The sequence below is a fragment of the Ahaetulla prasina genome, chromosome 1 (genome assembly GCF_028640845.1).
Source record: "Ahaetulla prasina isolate Xishuangbanna chromosome 1, ASM2864084v1, whole genome shotgun sequence".
In the NCBI taxonomy this organism is placed as follows: Eukaryota; Metazoa; Chordata; class Lepidosauria; order Squamata; family Colubridae; genus Ahaetulla; species Ahaetulla prasina.
Genome location: NC_080539.1, coordinates 349222740 through 349246970, shown reverse-complemented (window position 1 = coordinate 349246970; position 24231 = coordinate 349222740). Strand labels below are relative to the sequence as shown.

Here is a 24231-nt window from a genome sequence, read left to right as displayed (position 1 = left end):
TCAAGTATTACTAGTAGCCATGTTGGCTGAGCATGAGAGTTGTGATCCAATATTTCCGACTGAGGAAAAAACAAACAAATAGGAATCCTGATGTTGAAAAAGAGCCCGAAAGCCCAACGAATTTGGGATGGGAACAGAACAAATTCCCACCACCCGTAACTGAGCGGGACCGATGGCGATTTGTTTGTTTGTTTGTTTACATTTATATCCCGCCCTTCTCCGAAGACTCAGGGCAGCTTACAGTGTATAAGGCAATTTATTTGTGTTTTGTGATTTGTGTTCCGAAGTCTCTAACTGGGCTCCAGCTCGACGGGAGGGAGCGCGAATCCTGCTCGCGCCCCTTCCTCGCTTTGGTCCGCGTCCACCGACTTAAGTTTTGGCCGCTGGCGGCGTGGAGCTACTGGACTGGAAGGGACCGCACGAAAACTTCGCGGAGGCGGGGGGGGGGGAGTTGGAGGAGGAGGAGAAGAGGAGGAGGAGGCTGGCTCTGGGGAAACCACACGGGGGGCGGTGGCGGCCTCAGCGATCATGCAGTGGAGCCGCTCTTTGCACCAAGCTGTGGAGAAGGTGCGCCGAGGAGCCGCCGTGCCACGGCCGCTACGAGTACAGCAGACTGGCCCGCACTGCCACCACAGGCGCGGCAAGCGACCCAGCCGAGCCCAGCGTCTATCCGACGCTCAGCGGCCGGCTCCACCTCCTCTTCATCCTCCTCTTCTTCCTCCTCCGCCGCCTCGGCCGCTACCCCCCTGACGAGCCCGGACGGGCGGTCCGAGCCCCTCTGCATGGATGTCAAGGCGGCGCCCAACGGGGTAGCCACCATCGAGGACCGCATCCTTCGAATCACCGGCTACTATGGCTACTACCCCGGGTACTCCAGCCAGAAAAGTAAGGAGAAAGCGGCGCTGACACTGCGCCGTGGGCAATCCGCGCGTGGGTGCTGCGCTGTGCTGGATTGCGGGATGGCTGGCCGGCTGAAGGCGGCACACTCCCCCCACCTCTTCTCCGTCTCTTCTAGCGGGAGGGTATCGCTTCATCCAGGGGTCTCGCAGGAAACCTGCGCACGACTGAGCCGCTCGTTTTGGGAGCAGGGAAATGTCCTCGCTTCCTTTTTTTTAACCCCCTCGTGGCCTGCGCGACTTTGCTGTCGCTTCTCCAGAGATGGGTCTTTAAACACACACACACACACAACCGGGCAGCAGTGGCTAGGGCAAGTGGGATGCCGGAGAAGGTGCGCTGGATTCTTGGGGGGTGGGGGAACGGTAGAGAGGGAGGTAGCGGAGGACGGAGAGAGAGGAAGAAGATGCGCCCCCTTTCCACGCTCTGCATCTGTGGCCTGGGGAACGTCCACTTGCCTCGGGCTCTTTCGTGGTTTGCCGCGGACGGACAGTTGTTTCTCCTTCCATCTCCTACGAAAATGGTGGGCTCGGCAAAGAAGGGGGTCTCGGTGCTTGCGTGGTGTGTGGGCGCGCGTTTGAAGGAGCAGAAGGGGCCCCCGCGCGAAAGGAGCGCACTGGCTGCGCATCTGCACCGCGAAAGAAATAGATAGATAGAGAGAAGGAGGGGGGGGGGGAGAGAGAGAGAGAGAGAATCGCGCGCACGCTTGAGGATTGTTGCATGGAGTCTTGGCCGCCCTGCCTGTGAAGGGATGGGTAGGATCGCCAGCGAGATAAAGCTGCAGTAAGAAGCGTCCCGGGGCCTCCGTGCATGTGGGAATCCGGCTGCGGGTTCGCTGCGGGTTCAACTTCAAAGCCGACTAAGCAGAGAAGGTGTCGCAAGAGAGGCTTAAAACTATGAGGCGTGGAGAGAGGGAGATGTTTCATATGATTAAAACTGGCTTAAAAAGGGGGGATTGTAGAGAGATTCCAAGTAATGGTTGCAGGAAGAGGGCAGCAGCCGCGTGGCTGGTGGAAATGCCTCCCTTGGTGGATAACCCATGTCCCATTTTAAGAGTCTGAAATAAACTTTAATAGTCTGTTTCCCGCGTTCAGGCGAAGTGATTTATAAAAGGAGAAAGGACAACGGTCCATCGACCCCCTTGTTTGAAAACCGGTCTGAGTTTCAAAGGCAAAATGAAGTTGTCCCTACAAAGTATGCAAGCGTGAGCAGCACATGGAGCGATGGCCACTCTTGTTTGAGGGCTGAAAGGAAGACTGGTTCACAGACGCAGTTTATTTCTGACCATTTGCTGTGGCTGTTAAGCGGGACCAATTGTGTGCAGAGTCAATAAGAACCTTGGTCCTCCTTTCCCACCACCTCTGCCAAGCCTTTTCTTGGATTGTGGCCAAAGTATTCATCTTATGTGGCTTCTTAAGTTTGCAGCAATGCAGCCTTCCTAAGCATATTTCACATATTTCCAGGTAGTCTGCTTGATTTAAGCATCTATTCCACCCCTTTATAGAAAGGTTAAAGCAGAGAACAATCATCTGTCAAGTCTAAGAAGAGTGTTACTTCACGGTGACAAGTGCACATCAAAAGTTGGATGACAAAGACACATTGGCTTCCACAGCTGTGCTTCTTTCAAGGAAGCCCAGGACATCCTGACTGTGGATTTGCTACACTTGAAATACAATAGGCTTGGAAGGCATTGAATTGGTATCATATTTATACATATTTTTTTTTAAAAAAAGTACAGCAGCAGCTTGGTCTAGGACAGGGATGTCAAACTCAAGGCCCAGAGGCTGGATCAGGCCCACGGGGTCTAAAACTGACCCGTGGGGCTGCCCTGGAAATAGCGAAGGACTGGCCTGCAGTGCTTCTGCCAGCGAAAACGGGCTCCCAAGCTCCGTTTTCAGCTGTCATGACCTCCTGTAACCCTCTGCCAGTGAAAACAGAGCTCAGAAGGGCCGCGTGCACCTCTTATGTAGCTCTACTCTTCCTCGTCCCTTATATAAAAATCTGTATTACTATACAGATTATCTATCTAGCCATCCATCCATCCAAATAACTCAAGGGGGCAAACATATTCAACATACGTTCCTCCTCCTATTTTCCTACAACAATATTCAGAGGTGGGTTGGGGCTGAGAGAGAGTAACTTGTCTGAGGCCAACTAGCCGGCTTTCATGGCTAAAGGCAGGACTTGAATTCACAATCTCCCAGTTTCTAGCCTAGTACCTTAACCACTAGACCAAACTGGCTATCAATTTGGATGATATTGTTTGACGGTATGAAATTAAGTACGGTAGAGAATAAAGAAGATGACTGATGAAAATAATGCGAAAAACGCTACCTAGGCAAAAAGGTCTGAAGCCTTTTTTAAATCCAGAATAGTGAGATAACATTCAGAGGCAGCTCAGGAAGACACCCACTCCCCTGATTTGCTGGAATATAATAAAGTGGGTTATTGTAATAATATTGTATTATTACAATTAGACTTGGAAGACTTTGTTATAGTCGGTCTCAACAAAAAGTAGTTTTAGCTTTCCTGTTGAGTTAATTTCCTGGACTCATCTACCTAGTGGTGCTGGGATATGATCAATACGGTCAACTTATGACCACAATTGAGCCCAAAATTGATGTTGCTAAGTGAGAAATTTGTTAAGTGAGTTTTGTCTCATTTTACGACTTTTCTTGCCATGTTTGTAAAGTGAATCGCTGCAGTTGTTAAATTAGTAACGGTCGTTAAGCGAGCCTGGCTTTCGCATTGACTTTGCTTGCCAGAAAGTTGCCAAAGGGGGATCACATGACCAGGGGACACAGAAACCGTCATGAATGCGAGTCAGTTGTCAAGCTGAATATCTGAATATAAATCTCATGACCACGGGGAAGCTGTGACAGTCGTAAGTGTGAAAAATGGTCATAAGTCACTTTTTTCAGTGTCGTCGTAACTTTGCAAGTGGAGGACTATCTGTATGCTGTTGATACTCAGCTGTATATCTCCACCACTGTCTGGCCAAGTGTCATTGACTGGAGGCTGCTGGAGGAGGGTGGGATGGGTCTGGATGTGGAGGAACAGGTTTCAACTTAACCCAAACAATACAGAGTAGCTTTGAGTATTCCTAATCCTGGAGTTTTTTCACCGTTAGTTCTGGATGTAAACAACAGGACTAGTGTGCATTTGGGCCATCTTACTGGGCTATGGCTCCATTGTGAAGAATAGGTGTTGGCCATCACCTGTTTTTGCACAGCTTCCATGTTGTGCACCAATTCCTGCGTCATGAGACGTGCGTGTGGTCACTCCAGAGGTGGGTTTCAGCAGGTTCTGACCAGTTCTGGAGAACCGGTAGCGGAAATTTTGAGTAGTTCGGAGAACCGGTAGTAAAAATTCTGACTGGCCCCGCCCTCATCTATTCTCTGCCTCCCAAATCCCAGTTGATCGGGAGGAAATGGGGATTTTGCAGCATCCTTCCCCTGGATTGGGGAGGGAATGGAGATTTTATAGTATCCTTCCCCTGTGTCGCCCACCAAGCCACACCCACTAAGCCACACCCACAGAACTGGTAGTAAAAAAATTTGAAACCCACCACTGGGTCACTCATGCTTTGGACGCCTTTTGAGTAGATTATTGCAATGTGTTCCACATAGGGCTGTCCTTCAAGAATTATCTATAACCTTCAGTTGGTCCAGAATGCAATGGCAGAAGCAATTATGGATGTGTCTCATTATGCCAGGATTACAACTTTGCGAACTGCATTTGCTCACTGGTGACAGAAAACAAGTTATTAAAGGAGATGAAGATTTAATCTAGCCAAGCTGTATCGGTGGGCCTTTTGCTAAATCTAGGCAAGGAGTGCAGTTAAGCTATTATCATTTGTTAGTTCTCTGACATACTGCCTGGTCTCCACTTGGACGCCTGACACCAGAAGTAGCTCTCTTTATGATGATGAAGGTTGGGGATAAAAATATTGACCTTGCAATCCAGCACTCCTCAGCCTTGACAGCCCCCTGCAGCCTACGCAGGGGTGCTCCAGGTTGCAAAAGGCCTTCATTCTTGAAGCGGTTTCAGAGAACGGTCTTCTGAAGTCTCTAAAACCTTCACAAAAGCACATCTGGCTCCTGTTTTCCTGTGATTTTCTGAAGCTCTGGAGGCTACATGAGAGGAGACCTAATTCTTACATGGCTTCTGAAAATTATTCCATGTGTGCTTTGGAGAATAGTTGTTGTCAGGTGTTGGTGAACATTGGTGTGTCACAGTGGTGAGTTTCAAATTTTTTTACTACCGGTTCTGTGGGTGTGGCTTGGTGGGTGTGGCATGGCTTGGTGGGTGTGGCGTGGCTTGGTGGGTGTGGCGTGGCTTGGTGGGTGTGGCGGGGAAGGATACTGTAAAATGTCCATTCCCTCCCCGATCCAGGGGAAGGTTACTGCAAAATCCCACTTCCTCCCGATCAGCTGGGACTTGGGAGGCAGAGAATAGATGGGGGTGGGGCCAGTCAGAATTTTTACTACCAGTTTTCCGAACTACTCAAAATTTCCGCTACCGGTTCTCCAGAACTGGTCAGAACCTGCTGAAACCCATCTCTGGTGTGTCATCCAAAACGTTGTGGCATGTCACTTTTGACAAGATGGGTCACAGGTTTGCCATCAATGGCGTAAGCAGTGCCTAGCTAAACAGTCCAGGTAAGATATCTATTCTGCACAGAAGTTTTAGCCTAAGGCTTTTAGCAGGGGTGTCAAACTGGCAGTCTGTGGGCTGGATGTGTCACGCAATGTCCATGTCCCCCCTGGTTTTAACAAAGGGGGGAAAAAAGTTGTGATACATCACGTGACAACAACATGTCGTCGCGAGTTTGACGCCCTTGGCTTATAGCAAAGCTGGCTGAGGAATTCTGGGAGTTGAAGTCCACAAGCCTTAAAGTTGCCAAGGTTGGAGACCCCTGGCTTATAGGGTTCAGTTTTCCATCCTGGATTTAGATTAGTGTTAGATCATTCATCAGCAGGTGAATGACTGGGACTTTTGTGTGTGTGTGTGTGTGTGTGTGTGTGTGTGTGTGTGTGTGTGTGTGTGTGTGTGTCTGCCTTCTAGATAACTCTTCTATGAGCCAGAAGGCAAGCAAATGGTTTTGTTGAAATAGAATATTTCTGCATTGGAAACTTTCAATTAACACTGGCGCCCAGTGGCAATTGGAACAGGCCCGTCTATTGAGGGCAGCAGCAGCACTTTATCTGACTGGGAAGCATCAGATGACCTGCTGCTGGTTGCTTTTTTGGGGTTGTATTTTTAAAGACAGAAACAGCATGCGCCTAATAAAAAGAGATTTCTTTTTATACATGGTTGGGAAATGATCCAATGCAGTTTTTATTATTTCAGCATGATTTTCTATTTGGCACAGATTGTGATAGCCCTGGGCATTATTAACCTTAAACAGATGCTGATTTAAGTCACTTCCAGGGCAAAAACAGAACTGAATTTGGTCAGATTGGGGTGGGGGGGAGTGAGGAGGGGGAAATTGCAAAAGATTGGGCTTCTTTTGTTTTGGTTTTTCACTGAGTATTTAAACTCTGTAGAAAGAAAAGAAAAGAAAGGATCAGAACAGAATAATAGAGTTGGAAGGGACCTTGGAGGTCTTCTAGTCCAACCCCCTGCTTAGGCAAGAAACCCTATACCACTTCAGACAAAGGGTTATCCAACATCTTCTTAAAAACTTCCAGTGTTGGAGCATTCACAACTTCTGGAGGCAAGTTGTTCCACTGATTAATTGTTCTAAATGTCAGGAAATTTCTCCTCAGTTCTAAGTTGCTTCTTTCCTTGATTAGTTTCTTGACCTGCCTTCAAGTGCTTTGGTTGACTCCCTCTTCTTTGTGGCAACCCCTGAGATATTGGAACACTGCTATCATGTCTCCCCTAGTCCTTCTTTTCATTAAACTAGGCATACCCAATTCCAGCAATTGTTCTTTATATGTTCATATGTGTTTATATAAACATATCTGTTTATATGTTCCTCCAGCCCCCTAATATTTGTAATTCTCTATATGAATTACAAATATTAGAATACTTTACCTTGCTTGGTATTTATATATATATATATATATATATAAATATAAATATAAATATTGTTTGGAATACTTTACCTGACTCTGTGGTCTCTTCTCATAATCCTAAAAGCTTTAACCAAAAACTTTCTACTATTGACCTCACCCCATTCCTAAGAGGACCATAAGGGGCGTGCATAAGTGCACAAACGTGCCTACCGTTCCTGTCCTATTGTTTTTTTCTTTTCTTCTTCCCATATATATATTTCTTATATTTACTCATATATGTGTTTATATACTATATAATCTTTTTGTATGATACCTACATATATTGTTGTGACAGTTTGTTTTCAGTAAATTAAGCAAGGATGATAAAAGGTAGTGAGGAAAGGAAACCAAACCAAACCCTTTTTGCCATTAAAATCTTTCCTTTGTTCCCTGTCATTCAATCTTGTAGACTTTTACGGAGCAAAAAGTTAGAAATGACATTTGTAGCAAAGGTAACAGGCCTGACCCAAAGGTTAAAGTTGATAAAAGGCACCAGCCTATGCAGGTAATCATTCCATTCAGAATGCTAGAGACTCTCCCATTAATAAATAACATATCCTTTCCTCCTCGAGATTGCTACCTTCATCTGTAATGCTAATTAAGTGGGAGACTGCAGCTCAGTGGGATGCCTACTACAGCATTCCCTTTAGGAGAACCGGTCAATTACACTTTCTAAGAATTCCTAGAAAGTGGGTTGTTTCTGGTTGCTTTCAAAGAACAAAGGCAAGACATTTCCTCTAAAAGAAACTACTCAGAGAAACTTAACTCCTGGCCATCTCAGAACAACTGATCTGATTCTTTGTGTGTACTGTGCTTTCTGAAATAAAATTAGCCACTTCAAGCATTTGTCTTGCATTCTTTCAAACCTGGCTCCATACAGACCTAATTTTCCTTCCAACAGTAGTGAAACCTCTATGTCTTTTTCAGATGGTGAAGGTAGCATTTAAGACTAGACTATTATTGCGGCAAACAGCCAAAAATTATAGGAAACAATTACCTAAGGCAATCTGAAAACTTCCCACTTTTCCCCCCTCCTCCTAACTTTGGGCTCTTAAAGCAGATTCTCGAAGCACAAGATGATGTAACTTCTAAAAAAAGAAGTCTGCAGGAAAGGGCACAAATCTAGCAGTCATTTCCCAAAAACCTCTTTTAAACTGGCCCAAATTGTTTAGATGTTCCACCTGAACAGAAACTTCATCCCAAACTCTAGACAAATTTGAGAATGAATGGGCATAGAATTTGCCAATGTGTAATTCATGAAAAAGCTGCCCAAGCTTTTAAGCTTCCAGTTGCTGGGAAAATTGTCAACATTTCTCTTTTGCTGGAAGTTAGGCGGGAGGATGGCAGCTTGGTAATAGCCCATCAATTTCAGGCAGAAAGTTCAACCTTCTATCTTGGCCGTCTCTGAGCCGAATGGCTCTCAGTAGGGATGTGCATAAAATAGACAGTAGGTTTTATTTGAAACCTGGAATAAACCAGCATGTCCTGAGAGTTTTGCTGCACCATCTGTTTGGCCCCAGTAGAGCAGAAACAAAACCAGGAGCATTTTAGTTGTCCTCAGTTTTGAAGGGGGAAAAAAAAACAAAAACCAAGAGGATTTTGAGGGTGAGGGGTTGCTACCACTAAAGATGTTACCTAGTAAAAATCCCCAAAGCTTTAACCAAAGACTATCTACTATTGACCTCACCCCATTCCTAAGAGGTCTGTAAGGGGCATGCACCAGCGTGCCTTACCGTACCTGTCCTAATGTTCCCCTGGATTGTATACAATTTGTGTGGTTATTTCATGCTTATACTTATATATACTGTTGTGTTTGACAAAATAAATAAATAAATAAAATAAAATAGTTTGGGTAATGAAACATATGCAAGAGAACAACCAAGCTCAGGGAACCCCAAGGATCCCTCATTTCAACCCTGAGCTACAAATATTCTCCTTTATTGATCTTAGAGGATTTTTTTAGTTCTTCGGTGGGTTTCCCTCCCCTTTCGTTCTCTCCTCTTCCTCTCAACACTTCCCTGTATGGAGCATCCCTCTGTCCTTATCTTCTCTGGGTCTTCCTTCCTTTCCTTTTTCTCCCTTCATCCCCAAATGTGGTTGGTTTTTTTCCCCCCCTTCCCATGGGCAACATTTTGTTCTATTGCAGAACAAAATAGCTGTTTGATGCTGTATACAGCAGTGTTTCTCAACCTTGGCCACTTGAAGATGTGTGGACTTCAGCTCCCAGAATTCCCCAGCCAGTTTGCAATACATGCCAAAATATCTGAAATCCTCATGTTTCACTTTGGGTATGAATCACCCGAAAGCAGCTATTGCACACTCATCCTGACCCACAAAGGAGAGTAGTTGTAGTTCAGAACTGAAATGAGAAGTCTTTGGTGCTTTCAGAGCTTGGTTGTTTTTTTGTAGATGTTTCATTATCCAAACTAGCTAACATCATCGGTGCTAGACAATTGTATCTGAAATACCTAAAAGTGTCTCTTTCCTTAATCTGGGTTAAATTTTGCTGGAGATCTTGTTTTTTATATTCTATTAGTAAGAGAAGTGTGTTTTTCATCTGCAGAAGAAAAGACTTTCTTTATGGTGGCCCTCCTACCACTTGATATCTATTTATTTTTTTAACAGGTTCTCTGTAATGATATACTAATAGATAATATCCAAATTGCCATAGATCGTTTAATCTTTTTTTGAAAGTGTTTTCAAGGTTCTTGGCTTAAATAGACTGATACTTTTTAATATTTCATATTTGGGATAATTACATATTGTTAAAGCAAGTAAATAACTCGGTTGGTGGACCAGGGACTCACCAGTTTTTCTATTCATAGGTCATCTGTTTTTCTCATTCTTCTTACTTCACTGCCACGCTAATACTGTGTCTGTCTGTGTAGTTAAATTCTGTTTTTGGGTTTCAGATTTTTTGTTCCAGGGTGTCCTACTTCTATATTTATACAGAATCTCATTTGTCATTTTGTCTTCTTTTTTCATATATTAGATGAGCTTGTTTATCAACATGCACTGCTTGGTTTTCATTATCTTATTGTTTATTTATTTATTTATTTACATATTTATCCCGCCCTTCTCCGAAGACTCAGGGCGGCTTACAGTGTGTAAGGCAATAGTCTCATTCTATTTGTATATTTACAAAGTCAACTTATTGCCCCCCCAACAATCTGGCTCCTCATTTTACCTACCTTATAAAGGATGGAAGGCTGAGTCAACCTTGGGCCTGGTGGGATTCGAGCCTGCAGTAATTGTAATTGCAGGCAGCTGTGTGTTAATAACAGGCTATCTTACAGCCTGAGCCACCACGGCCATGGTTTGATGCCATCTTGGGTCATCTAAGAGCTCCTACCTGATTTCAAATTATTGATAAATAATTAAGGTATTGATACAGGGAAAAGCTCTTATTCAGATTAACAGAGTTGGAAGGAACCTTATAGGTCATCTAGTCCAACCCCCCGCTCAAGCAGGAGACCCTACACCAGTGATGGCTAACCTCTTGTGGACTGAGTGCCCAAAGCGCACATGCAAACCCCCCAAATGCAATGCATGTATAGCCCCTGCGCATGCACCCACCCATGTGCATGCATGTGCGCCCCTGCATGCGCCCCTGCATGCACGCATACCCCCCCACATGCCCCCCTGCGCATGCGCGCACACACACCGCACTTGCACTGCCCCTGCACATGTGCGGCAGACCCGAAGACCAGCTGGCTGGCAGGAGGCTCATGCGCAGCAAAGCTGAACTGGGGCGATGGCTTGTGTGCCATCAGAGATGGCGCTGGTGCCACAGGTTCTCTATCACGGCCCTACACCATTTCTGACAAATGGGAGTCCAATCTTTTCTTGAAAGTCTCAAGTGATGAAGCTTCTGCAACTTCCTCCAATGGCTTATTGTAATATTCTGCTAGTTCCATTTGAACTAGTTATGGATCAGTTTCTTCAGGAATTTTGCAAAGATGTACAAATTCTACTGTGATATGCAGAGTGAGTGCAATTGTAATCTAGCCAAAGGCAACTGGAATTTCTTGATTTTTTTCCCTTGAAAATGTTTCGCTTCTCACCCAAGAAGCTTCTTCCATTCAGAACTGGATGAAAAGTGAAACATTTTCAAAGAAAAAGCCAAGAAAGTCCATTTGCCTTGTGGAAAAGCACCTTTGGAACAACCATGACCTGGATGATTAAGAATCTCTATAGATAAAAGTAGCCAAAGATTTTTCAAGGGGACTTTTATATACCGAACAAGCAGCAATTGTGTTGATGGCATAAGAATCAATCCACAAACATTTAAACATGTGCACTAAAATGTTATCTATTTATTTACTTTGTGCACTGTCAAATGCAGCTATAATTTAATAGATAAAGTAAAAATGGCAAAGAAAAGGAAGCAGAGATACCCGAACTATTGGATAACTTTATTCTAGGAAGAAAGATGTTTGGATGGAATTAATCTGAGCAGGAATATAGATGCTTTTGTCTTCTCATATCTTCTGAAGCCACCAAAACAGAGTTCTCCAGATGAAATTTTTCTAGCAGATGCGTGGAATATGGGGTTGGGTGGAGGAACGTAACCTATTGTACTTTCAATGACATATCCAACTATGGACAGCATCAAAAGATTCTCAGAGCACCATTAAAAAGTCTTTCTTCTACACATTTTTTCCCCTCTAAAGAAGCACCAGGTGATTATTTTCTAAATTATACCACCATGAAAGAACTTGGAAATATGGGTTTTTAGTCTCAAGGGATGAATAATTATGGAGCAAAAAGCAAGGCATAATCTTAAATCAGCATTTCTCAACATGGTACACCTGGTTGGATTGTAGTAAAGCTAACCATAGACTGTGTGAACAGAGAATGATATGAATCATTCAATAATATCTGGAGGACACTAGGCTGGAGAAGCAACTTTCTATTTTAATTGGGGATAGGTGATTGTCTTGCATGCTATTTTGAGACACCATGAGTGAGATTCAAATTTGCACATTGAAATGCCAGAAGACAGTCACCAGAAACAAATAGAGGGGAAAAAAAACAATGCACACAAGCATTTTTCTTGTTGTTGTTGTTGTGGTTGTTGTTGTTATTATTATTATTAATAATAATAATAATAATAATAATAATAATAATAATAATAATAATAATATCAGAGTTGGAAGGGACCTTGGAGGTCTTCTAGTCCAACCCCCTGCCCAGGCAGGAAACCCTACACCATTTCAGACAAATGGCTATCCAACATTTTCTTAAAAAATTCCAGTGTTGGAGCATTTACAACTTCTGCAGGCAAGTTGTTCCACCGATTAATTGTTCTAACTGTCAGGAAATTTCTCCTTAGTTCTAAGTTGCATCTCTCCTTGATTAGTTTCCATCCATTGCTGCAGCCCAGAACTGTGCTGGCTTTTTTGGCAGTTGCTGACACTGCTAGCTCATATCTAAATGGTTGTCCACTAGGACTCCAATATCCCTCTCACAGTTACTACTATTGAGCAAGGTACCACATATACGGTACCTGTGCATTTTGTTTTTTTTGTCCTAAATGTAGAACCTTTCTTTTTTCAGAATCTTTTGAATTTCATTCAAAAGATTCAGGATGTCTAGATTCCTGTAGCACCCTTTAAATAACATCAATATCATCCTTTTTGTGACATGCAGCTTTTCTCCTAATCTTTTATTCCCGGTAGAAAATCTTTTTCCCCCAGCAGTTTCATAAGAAGAGTTTCACTGTTTTGACAGTTTTGTGACAAAACACTTCCTCTTCTTCTCACACTGTATGTTCAAAATCTAGCAAGTTCATTTGGTCAGTTCATTAATCTGTTGAATCATTTTTAATCCACTAGAAAGCTCCAGTGATCATATCTTTAAAACATGATGTTTAAAAAGAAGCCAGTACTGTATTAAAAAATGAGGATGGGAGCAGTTCTCTATGTAAAACATGGTCACGCACCATTGAAAAAAATTGTGATTAGTTCCCTCAATTTGTAGTTATTTGATTGAATTAAATTAGCTTATGTACTGGATAATGTTTCAGCGATTGGTTGGAATTTTGATAAACTTCAGCTAGTCACTAGGATTTTGTCTTTTCTGTGTCCTATCATCTTGCATTGCTTCTCTGATCTTATGAAGCTGCTGAATTATTCAGTTCAGTGATGACTGTGTCTTGGATGCTTTGACTTTCTGAGAGGAGGTGAGGTTAACTGGGGACATGATCATTTTGGTGGGGGAGATCCAGATAACAAAATTCCCCTTGCCAAACATATAGAATAGAATAGAATAGAATTTTTTATTGGCCAAGTGTGATTGGACACACAAGGAATTTGTCTTGGTGCATATGCTCTCAGTGTACATAAAAGAAAAGATACGTTCATCAAGGTACAACATTTACAACACAATTGATGATCAATATATCAATATAAATCATAAGGATTGCCAGCAACAAGTTATAGTCATACAGTCATAAGTGGAAAGAGATTGGTGATGGGAACTATGAAACGATTAATAGTAGTGCAGATTCAGTAAATAGTCTGACAGTGTTGAGGGAATTATTTGTTTAGCAGAGTGATGGCCTTCGGGAAAAAACTGTTCTTGTGTCTAGTTGTTCTGGTGTGCAGTGCTCTATAGCGTCGTTTTGAGGGTAGGAGTTGAAACAGTTTATGTCCAGGATGCGAGGGATCTGCAAATATTTTCACGGCCCTCTTCTTGATTCGTGCAGTATACAGGTCCTCAATGGAAGGCAAGTTGGTAGCAATTATTTTTTCTGCAGTTCTAATTATCCTCTGAAGTCTGTGTTTTTCTTGTTGGGTTGCAGAACCGAACCAGACAGTTATAGAGGTGCAAATGACAGACTCAATAATTCCTCTGTAGAAGGAATGTAGAAATATGTAGAACATATTTGTTGGACAAGAATGACCTGGTTGTCTTTTAGATCCTGGCTGAAAGAACTATGCAGGGTTCTTCAGGGTTTGGATGAAATTGTCATTCAGTAGTTAGTTGCTAGTTTGTCTTCCTATCACCTGGGTTCTTGTTGTTTTATGATGTTATGTTCCGATCTCTTTTCTCTTCAGTCCGCATGCATTATAGAATTCATTTACTCTTGACTCTATGTTTTATCATACATATTTCTTAAATACCTGATTCCCATTGCATTCAGTTTGCTTTTGTTTCCCTGAATTCTCATTTCCACAAAAGAAATTGGTGCCAGAGCACAGCCATTTTCATTTTTTGGACAAGAGTTCATATCTCAAAATAGGAAATATTCAAGGCCAGCCAGTTTATCATGCTTCCCCCCACATTAATAAATGCAAAATCAATTTTCTTTCTTATTTTCATAATACAGGTAGTCCTTGATTTACAACAGTTCATTTAGCAATCAAAGTTACAATGGCACAACAATGGAAAAAAATGATTTATAGCTATGGGGATGCATAAATGCCATCATGTCACTTTTTTCAGTGTCGTTATAACTTTGGTCACTAAATGAATTGATGTAAGTCAAGAACTACCCCGATTTATGTCTATCCAGCTTTAATATCTGGTTGAAAGAGAGCCGATTATTTTCCTAATTCATGCACGGTTGAATTGGTTTTAGCATTAGGATTTTATTCCAAAGCTTTGGCCACAATTTGCTTTTCTAAAATTTAAAATGATTAATGCACATTAAAAAAAAAAAGAAAAAAAAGAAAAGAAAGCAGGAGGAGCTTCAATTGCACCAACACAGAGGTGAGGGTCAATTTATTTTTCAAAGGACCAGAGGCAGGGGTGGGTCCTACTTACCTTTACTACCAGTTCACATTGTGCCCATGTGCGTGCGTGCTCGCTCCGCATGCGCAGATCACTTTTGATGACGTTCAGGTCAGTGGGTGGAGCCTCCTGCCGGTTTTACTACCGGTTCTATAGAACCGATCCTAACCGGGGGCAACCCACCACTGACCGGAGGGCAGGACAAGAAACAATGGTTGGAAACTAATCAAAGACAAGCAACCTGGACTTGAGGAGAAACTTCCTAACAATGAGGGCAATTAACCAGTGGAAGAGCTTGCCTTCAGAAATCGTGGACACTTCATCACTGGAGGTTTTTAAGAAGAGACTAGACTCGCTTATCTGAAATGGTATAGTTTCTCCTGCTTGAGTAAGGGGCTGGACTAGAAGGCCCCCAAGATTATTCTATTCTATTCTATTCTATTCTATTCTATTCTATTCTATTCTATTCTATTCTATTCTATTCTATTCTATTTTATTCTATTCTCCCCATCCCTTAATGCAGTGGTTCTCAACCTTTATAGTGCTGCAACCCCTTTAATACAATTCCCCACAATGTGGTGACCCCTTTAATACAATTCCCCATGATGTGGCGACCCCCAACCGTAAAATTATTTTCGTTTTGAATTTATCGCACCTGAAGCCTTATTGGCTAGCGATCTGAACTGTTTGCGATTGCCTTGAGGACGGAGGCATTAAAGCGGAGACTCCTCTCCTATTAAGTTTATCGCGCCTGAAGCTGAATTCGGCTAGCAATTTGAAGAGCCTGCAGCTTGCTTGTGGAGTCAACCATTGGAGCACGATTCTTCGACTCACAAGTATACTTCCCATATTTCCGATGGTCTTAGGCAACCCCTGGCAAATCGTCATTCGACCCCCAATGGGGTCGCGACCCACAGGTTGAGAACCGCTGCCCTAATGTCTAATGTCTAATGTCTAACGTCTAAACCCCTATCCTATCCTATCCTATCCTATCCTATCCTATCCTATCCTATCCTATCCTATCCTATCCTATCCTATCCTATCCTATCCTATCCCATCCCATCCCATCCCATCCCATCCCCTCCCCTGCTGCTGACCACTAAACGACAGCAAAGAGTTTATGTTTTCCAAGTTCTTTGCTACAGTTTTGTGCTCATTTGCATATTTCTAATTCAGGCCTCCTATCCAAAATACAGCAAATCTAACCAAGATTAAAACCAGCCAGGTTTAGTATGTTGCATGAAAGCAATGGGTTATATCTTAAAACAAGCCAGTGAAGCATGTTGAGTGAACCCAAGTTCAAAAGTTGGAGTCACTAATCTTTTATGTATAAGATTACTCTTCTAAAATGGATGGAAGGTTCAGGTTCAGTAAGTTGCTCCTTGTTCTTGCTCTGAGAAGCTTTTAATACAGATTCCTTTCCACCACCTTGCTCTTCCTTTTCTCCTCTCTCCTTCGTATGATGGGTGCTGCTGGACAAAGACTGTCCATGTATTTCATTTTGTCTTTCCTTCGCAGTAGAAGGCACTGGGAAGAAGAAGAAGAAATAGGAGATAGAAGTGAATTCCACAAACAGAATTCACAGGGAACTCAGCAGCATCTCAATAAAAAATGTTTTATAAGTTCTTTTGGGAAGTTTTTCTTCTAAAGAGGAATTTCCTCCACATAGAAAACTGCATGTTTACCCTGGTTCCCAGAGATTTCATGCATTGTCTGAAAAAAAAGGGGGATCTACAAAAGGTTACATAACATAACATAATAATAGAGTTGGAAGGGACCTTGGAGGACTTCTAGTCCAACCCCCTGCCCAGGCAGGAAACCCTACACCATTTCAGACAAATGGCTATCCAACATTTTCTTAAAAATTTCCAGTGTTGGAGCATTCAAAACTTCTGCAGGCAAGTTGTTCCACTTATTAGTTGTTCTAACTGTCAGGAAATTTCTCCTTAGTTCTAAGTTGCTTCTCTCCTTGATTAGTTTCCACCCATTGCTTCTTGTTCTACCCTCAGGTGCTTTGGAGAATAGTTTGACTCCCTCTTCTTTGTGGCAACCCCTTAGATATTGGAACACTGCTATCATGTCTCCCCTAGTCCTTCTTTCCATTAAACTAGACATACCCAGTTCCTGCAACCGTTCTTCATATGTTTTAGCCTCCAGTCCCCTAATCATCTTTGTTGCTCTTCTCTGCACTCTTTCTAGAGTCTCAACATCTTTTTTACATTGTGGCGACCAAAACATGATAAAAAATTTGCTAATTTGTGATGTGTGGTAATGCAATCTGGTCTCCAAAAAGCTAAGCAGCATGGACCTGATTAGTATTTCATGAGAAACCCCTTGGAAGTTGTAATTAGAAGTCAAAAAAATGTTCCTGAGGGCCTATAATTTGATACTGCTGCCAAGAAAACTATATGGACATATGCCTCAAAACACCAACAATTCTTCACTTCTTTGAAGAATACAGTGTCTCTTGATTTGCTGGCTTACACATCTAATACTTCTAAATAAATAAAGAATGCCACAATACCCTTATTATCCTTTGATTTATCTAGGATAGTAAGCTGCCTTCAAGTGTCATGTTTGTTTGTCAAAGGCACTTATTGGCTAATGGAGCAACAACAACTGCTAAGATTCCAGATTAAGGTTATAGGATCTTTCTCTCTCTCTCTCTCTCTCTCTCTTTCTCTCTGTCTTTCTCTCTCTCTCTCTCTCTCTCTCTTTCTCTTTGTCTCTTTCTCTTTCTCTCTCTCTTTCTCTCTTCCTCTTTTTCTCTCCCCCCTCTCTCAGACACACACGTTAAGCCACTTTTTTTTCTGGATCTGGAGCATTTAGGTTTGAGGTAAGTCATAACAAGCCTTTTGTTTTCTATTATTTAGCTTGCCACTTGCAGCTGTGACTTTTTGTGCTGATTTAGCAAATTGCTTGTGATAATGAGCCAAATGCATTACTTTTTAAAAAAAATATATACAAAGTTTGGCTTTTGGGACACAAACCTCTCACGCACCAAGCAGCAAACTCCAATGCAGAAAAAAAAGGTATACAGTATAGCCCAAATAAAAGGGTGAATTTAAATCAGGAAGAATACATTTTTTAATAGGGAGCCCGGGAAAAGTCAGATTAACAACCCTTGTAAGGTACAGACCAGCTGAGAGGTTGCAGAATTGCCCACCCAGTTTTGAATTCAAGCCACTTGACTTATGACCACAACTGGGGCAGGAATTTCTATCCCTAAGCATGTGATTAAGTGATAGAATCCTGACCAATTTTATGACCTTTTTACCATGGTCATTAAGCAAATCACATGTTTGCTTAGCAAATTTGGTTTCTCCCATTGACTTTGCTTGTTAGAAGCCCTCTGAGAAGGTCCCAAATGAGGATGAAATCACCCAAGATGTTGCAGCCATTTTAAATGCATGCCCCATTGCCAAGCGCTTACATTTTGATAGTGTGACTACCTATGACAGTGGTGGCTAACCTTTTCTGGACCAAGTGCCCAAAGCACGCTCACGGGCGTACGAATGCGGGTGCACATGCCCGAACCCCCCAAATTCAATGCGTGGGCAGGCCCCCATGCATGCATGCATGCCCCCATGCACCCCGCCCCCCTGTGCATGCACGGCCCCCTGCACTCGCCATCCCCACAGGTGTGGCAGAGACATGAATTTCAGCTGGCTGGCGGGAGGCATGCATGCATGTGCAGCAGAGCTGAACTGGGACAACAATGCACGTGCCTTTAGAGAGGGCACTGTGTGCTACCTCTGGCACGCGTGCCATAGGTTCACCATCACAGACCTATGACATGGTTGTCCATCTGAGGACTGATGGTAAGTCACTTTTTCAGCACCCTTGTAACTTCAAGTGATTGTTAAAGGAATAATCGCAAATCAAGGATTATCTGTAATTGTGTAAGGCTCCTGCTGAATCAGACCAAAGGTCCAGCATCTGGCTTCTATTTAAACAGTTGCCAGCAGGACAACTCCAGTAAACCACAATAAAGTGTGATTGGTAGCACCTGAGGGTAGGATTTGGGAGCAGGTATTCCTTTCCACAAAATAAATAGGGAGCTCCTCAAAAGCAGCAGGATTGGCTTGCTATTTTATTAAAATAAGCTAAAAAGACTATGTTACCATTTTACCCATTCACTCAGGGAAGCCTAAGTTTAGAATTAACTTTAGACTCTTAAAATTACTCTAAAATGACCATCTCAAAGATGCTATTTCAAGAGGCAACTGGACTTTCTTTGTTTTGCTTTGAAGATGTTCTGCTTCTCATGCAAGAACCTTCTTCAGTTCTTGGATGAGAATTGAAGGAGAATTGAAATAGCTTCTTGGATGAGAAGTGAAACCTCTTCAAGGAAAAACAAAGAAAGTCCAGTTGCCTCTTGAAAAAGCACTTTTGGGACAACCATGACCTGGATGACTGAGAGTCTCCATAGACACTATAAAATGACCTGCCATTGGCCTGAAAATAAGGGCTCTATTGACCCTTGAAGTCAGACATAGCTAGTCCCCCACTGATTGGCAGAGTGATATAGTGAATAGAATTAGACTTGGACCTAGAAGGTTGATACACTTTGCCCTTCATTTGCTATTCAGCATTTTGCGGCCACTATTTGTATGTCTTCATGGAAACTCTGTTTCAATATCTCCCTTTGAACCATGCATTAGATCTGTGTGATTTAATAGGGGAACCTGAAAAATGGTAGTGAATCTGTGACCATTCTCACTTTTGTTCCACTATCCTTCTGAGGAACCAGGAAAGGTATGGGAAAGGGCTTCAGAAGAAGGCGAGAATACTGAGGACTTTACCAAGAGCTAGGCGAGTTTCATTGTTTGGTTGAACTCAGGAACCTGGTGCTAAGCTCAGATCTGGAGAACCTAGGCATATGGAAAAGGGCCTCGGCGGAAATCCCTACTTACTAAATGCTTATTTTAACTTGCTGAATGAAAATGGACCCTTGGCCTGGTCCAGTGTATCTCCTCTTCTTGTATTGCTCTAAATTTCCTCATTTTTCACAGAAAATGACGGTGAATTCTACCACTTCTGCAGATATGTTTATTTAGTCCTTTTTCCGCTTGTAGCACCTGTATTTCCATTTTATTGTCTCTTTCCACATGTTCACTGTTTGGACTCGACAGGAAGCCCATCTTTCATTTTCTCAGATTTGTTTATTTTCACATAAGTTCTGTAGGCTGTTTTTCAGCTGCACTTCTGACCTGTCAAAGGTCAGCAAATTAAAGAAAACTTTAAAAAAAGAAAAGAAAAAATTGACAAAGAAAGGAAGAGATTCTTGGATTTGTTTGAAACTGTTCCATTGTAAAAATGATATGTGTGTGTATAGATATAAAATTTTTATTACTACATTTTAATAGCTGTATTGTAAATCATGTTGAGATATGATTAACTGGGAAGGGAAGTATCAAGAAATGTATCAAGTATCAAGTAAATAAATCTTTCCATGAACAAGATGAGAGGGTGTCTTGTTGGTCTTTGAAGAGGTGGGATATAAATGAATAAATTTGATGTGTTTTGTTGTGAAAGGAGATTTGCTGGACTCTATCCCTCTTTATTACAAGCAGTACATTATATGGACATAGATGGTAAATTGGGGACTAAGACCACATGAAATGCAAGAAATAATATATAAACTTTCTATGCACAGTGAAAATCATGCACAGTAAGCAGAATTTCCATTTGCTACTTCAGTAATTAAAAGTTAATCTAATTCTCTAGCTGGCAAAGCAGAACTGAAGAAAATCGAGGCAAGAGGACTGTAAGTTGCATTGGGAATCTCTGAGCACAGCATCATTGTTATGACACGGTGATGTTTGTTGTTCAAGAAAATTCTCTGTTCAAATAAGAACATTTTAATAGCTCTTCTTATCCATTGGCTGGCCTGGATGCTGATTGAGTAAAAAATATTTTGATGTTAAAGATGCTGTACAAAATTCCACACTAACCATGCAGAGAATTAGAGGTTATTTGTTCTACAGGGTCTTAATCCTAATCATGCTCACCTAATTTGTAGTGGATCGGACCATTTTGTTTCTTCGAAGGTCTTCAGAAAAGATCCCCATTGAAAAAAATTAAGGTAGGTTGATTTCTGATGAAAAGCATGTCTGATCTAGACTGCTCTACCTACAGTAGCCCCAGGAGAGACCCTAAGTTGTACTTAAGTTGACATTTGCCTGTCAGCCCTCAAGCTGACCTGACCAAAACCATTTTGAGGCTTCAGTGTTTCCACACTGGAGCTGAGGGCTAGGGAGGGGGGAATAGAAATAGCTGGGGTTTTGTAGCCAAAACAAAATACTTTCTCCTGGGAACCAAGGACATTCCCACAGGTGCCTGGAGAGAGGAGGAGTGCAGTTACCAGGCAACCAGATGGCACCTTGTTTGGACCATGTGACTGATTGTTTGGGAAAGGGGAGTTTTTTTTACTTTTAATTAGGTGAAAACATTCAGAGTTGGTTTTCACCAGTCTGTGCCAATATGATATGATATATCCAATACAACTATTCTTTGAGGAATCTACATGCCTTGGAGTTCTGTTTTACTTGGAACCCTGACATCCCACGCCTCTTTCAGTGACTCCGTCCATTCATTTAGTGACATGGATGAGAGAGGCTCCCTGGGGAGTTCAGGCCTGACCTCTCTCCAGGTGACCAGTGGCATGGAATTCATCCCTATCTCATTCTCAACTCCCAGCTCCACTGAGAAGGATGAAGTCTCCAACTATCATGGGAATGAGGTACTTTAATTAATGAGATACTGCTTTTGTTAGCTTTTGCTGCCATATTACATCATTTTAAATCAAGTTGGATGATTTTTGGTTCTTGATCCTCCTTTCAGTGCTTCTCTCCATGAGCCTCCTGACTGATGATTGGAAGCAAAAGGATTTTTTCCCCAGCATTACTAAATAAAAATATATGAAAAATATACTATAAGTGCTAAAAAAAACCTACAGGACAGTTAAAAAATAGCAAGGATCTCCCCAAAACCTAGTCCCATCCTAATATGTGATACAGCCTTGCCTGTTTTTGTGACCTTCACTTCATCTTTCAAAATGTTGGCCACCCTTGTTCATACCATTTTAAAATCATCCAAGTTGGACGTCTTGTGTTAATTAAACGCCATAGATTAATAATGCACTATATAAATGACACGTTAACTTCAGCGATTGACTTTGAAGAGAGGCAAGAAAACTTTACTGTGTATAATTTCTCAAAAACATGCATAATTTTATCATGCCTCCTTTAAGTTGAAGACATCCAAATAGCTGAAGCTTTATTGGGATTTTTCATCTGTTTCATTATCTTTTGTTACCCGTTCAAGCATCTTTTCTGGCTGTACAACCTGAGCTGGGCAACTATCCAGTTACATACTTTCCCAGTGAGGTTGTATTGTTGAGCTGAACTAATGCTTTATTAGTTTTCCTTTTCTAATGTTTCCCATATAGAATCTACCCTTTTGCACAATCTGATGGATGACCTTGAAATACTGGTAATGCACTGTTTAGATGTATCTTTTTCATTTGAATTTAGAGGATTTTTTTAAAAAAGGGGACAATTTCCCAGTGTTTATGGGAAATGTTTGTGTTTGTATGTCGTCTTTATGAAATTCATGGAAGCCCTATTGGTATCTTATGACTATCACTTTTTTTTGGTTGTATCTTATGATTTATGATTGCATCTTATGACTTATGATTTATTACTTTGTTGCTTGTATGTACACTGAGAGCTTTTGCACTGGAGACAAATTCCTTGTATGTCCAATTGCATTTGGCCAACAAAGAACTATTCTGTCCTGTCCTGACCTATTCTAAACCCCTTACATTTGAGAAAATCATTTTGGCTTTCTTCACTTGATGTTATTGAAGCTTTTCACTGTGTCACTGTTAGCACCAATGCCTTTTTTAATCTCATAGTGCAGATCATTTGAGAACAAGCTAAAAAGCAATGGTCCAAATACACATTATTAAGCACATTACCAAACAATGCCGGTTGGCGGCCCCCAGGGGGAGAGCCTTCTCTGTGGTGGCACCTGCCCTTTGGAATGAGCTGCCTCCGGGGTTGCGCCAACTCCCCGACCTCCGGACCTTCAAATGCGAACTTAAGACCTTATTATTTCACCGTGCGGGACTGGCCTAAGCGAAATTTTTAAATGGAAATTTTAATGGGTTTTATGTCGGTCTATGACCGTTTTAGTTTGATTCGGTATATTGTAAATTTGGTTTTTAATTTTGCTTTTAAATTTGTTGTTTGTACTTTGTGTTGGTTTTTAATATGGCTGTAAACCGCCTTGAGTCCTCTGGGAGAAGGGCGGTATAGAAATTAAATTATAAATAAAATAAATAAAAAATAAATAAATTAGGCAATCTCACTGGGAGAGAAGTATCTGTTTGTACTTATTGTTTGGTTCCTGTTTTTTAACCAGTTACACATTCAATTACTGATTTTCTAACAAAAACATCTATTTTCAAAATCAGCCTGCATCAGGTGACAGAAAAATAACCAATAGGGATATGCAAAATATTCCATCTTTCTTCCAACTAAATTGGCTTTTAAGGGTTGTCTATTAGTTTTCCAGAAATGGTTTGTGGTGATCTAGACATGATCTAAACCAGGGGCCTCCAGCCTTGGCAAATTTAAGACCTGTGGACTTTAACTCCCAGAATTCTGGGAGTTGAAGTCCACAAGTCTTAAAGTTGCCAAAGTTGGAGGCCCCTGATCTAAATCTGAAATGGACCCATTGCATCAGTTTTATAAAGAGATCCAGGATGTTCCAATGAAATTATAGGACAGTGAACTTAACAACCAAATTTGTGGAGAGCACATAAAATTATTAAATAGAAGGAAGATGGGGAGGAAGAGTCGATTATAAATCCTGGCCCAATAAACAGAATCCAAAGGCTGGAAGGGACCTTTGGAGATTTTCTAGTTCAACTTACTGCCCAAGGCAGGAGTCCTATCATCCAGGGCAGGACAAATGGTTGCCTATATACATACATATATATATATATATAGGTCTCCAGTGGTGGAATACCCACAACTGGGAAGCAAGCTGTTCCATTGGTTAATTGTTCTCATTGTCAGGAAATTCCTCCTTATTTTCAGGTTGGGTCTCCCTCTGATGAATTTCCACCCATTGCTTCTTGTCCTGGCCTCAGCTGCTTTGGAGAGTAAATCAGCACCCTCTTCCCTATGACAGCCTTTCAAGTGTTAGAAGACTACAGTTACGTTTTCCCTAAGCCTTCTCTTCATTAGGCTAAACAGACCTCTTACTATTTTTGTTGCTCTTCTCTGCACTCTTTCTAGGTTCTCAGCCACTTTTTTGCATCATGGTGAGACTGTATTCAGCTCAATAGACTGTAATCTATTAGAGTTTTATGATGCTAAATGAGTTCACAGATAAGTAGGTCAGGGTTTGTTCAACCATGATTTATGTAAACTGTTAACTGAATCACATGGTTGTTAAGTGAATCTGCCTTCCCCCGTTGACTTTGCTTGTGGGAAGGTCACAAATGGCAATCAAGTGAGTCAGG

At 41.9% G+C, this 24231-nt stretch overlaps 1 protein-coding gene across 1 annotated transcript in view; it reads left to right on the top strand.

Moving 5' to 3' along the window:
- Window positions 1-548: 548 nt before the first annotated feature.
- The window catches only part of SLC35F4 (solute carrier family 35 member F4), a 187584-nt gene continuing 163901 nt past the window's right edge, over window positions 549-24231 (top strand). Inside the window, exon 1 of the mRNA XM_058163007.1 lies at window positions 549-885. Coding sequence (XP_058018990.1) covers window positions 783-885 — 103 coding nt within the window. The 5' untranslated portion in view covers window positions 549-782. The remainder of the gene's footprint in view (window positions 886-24231) is intronic.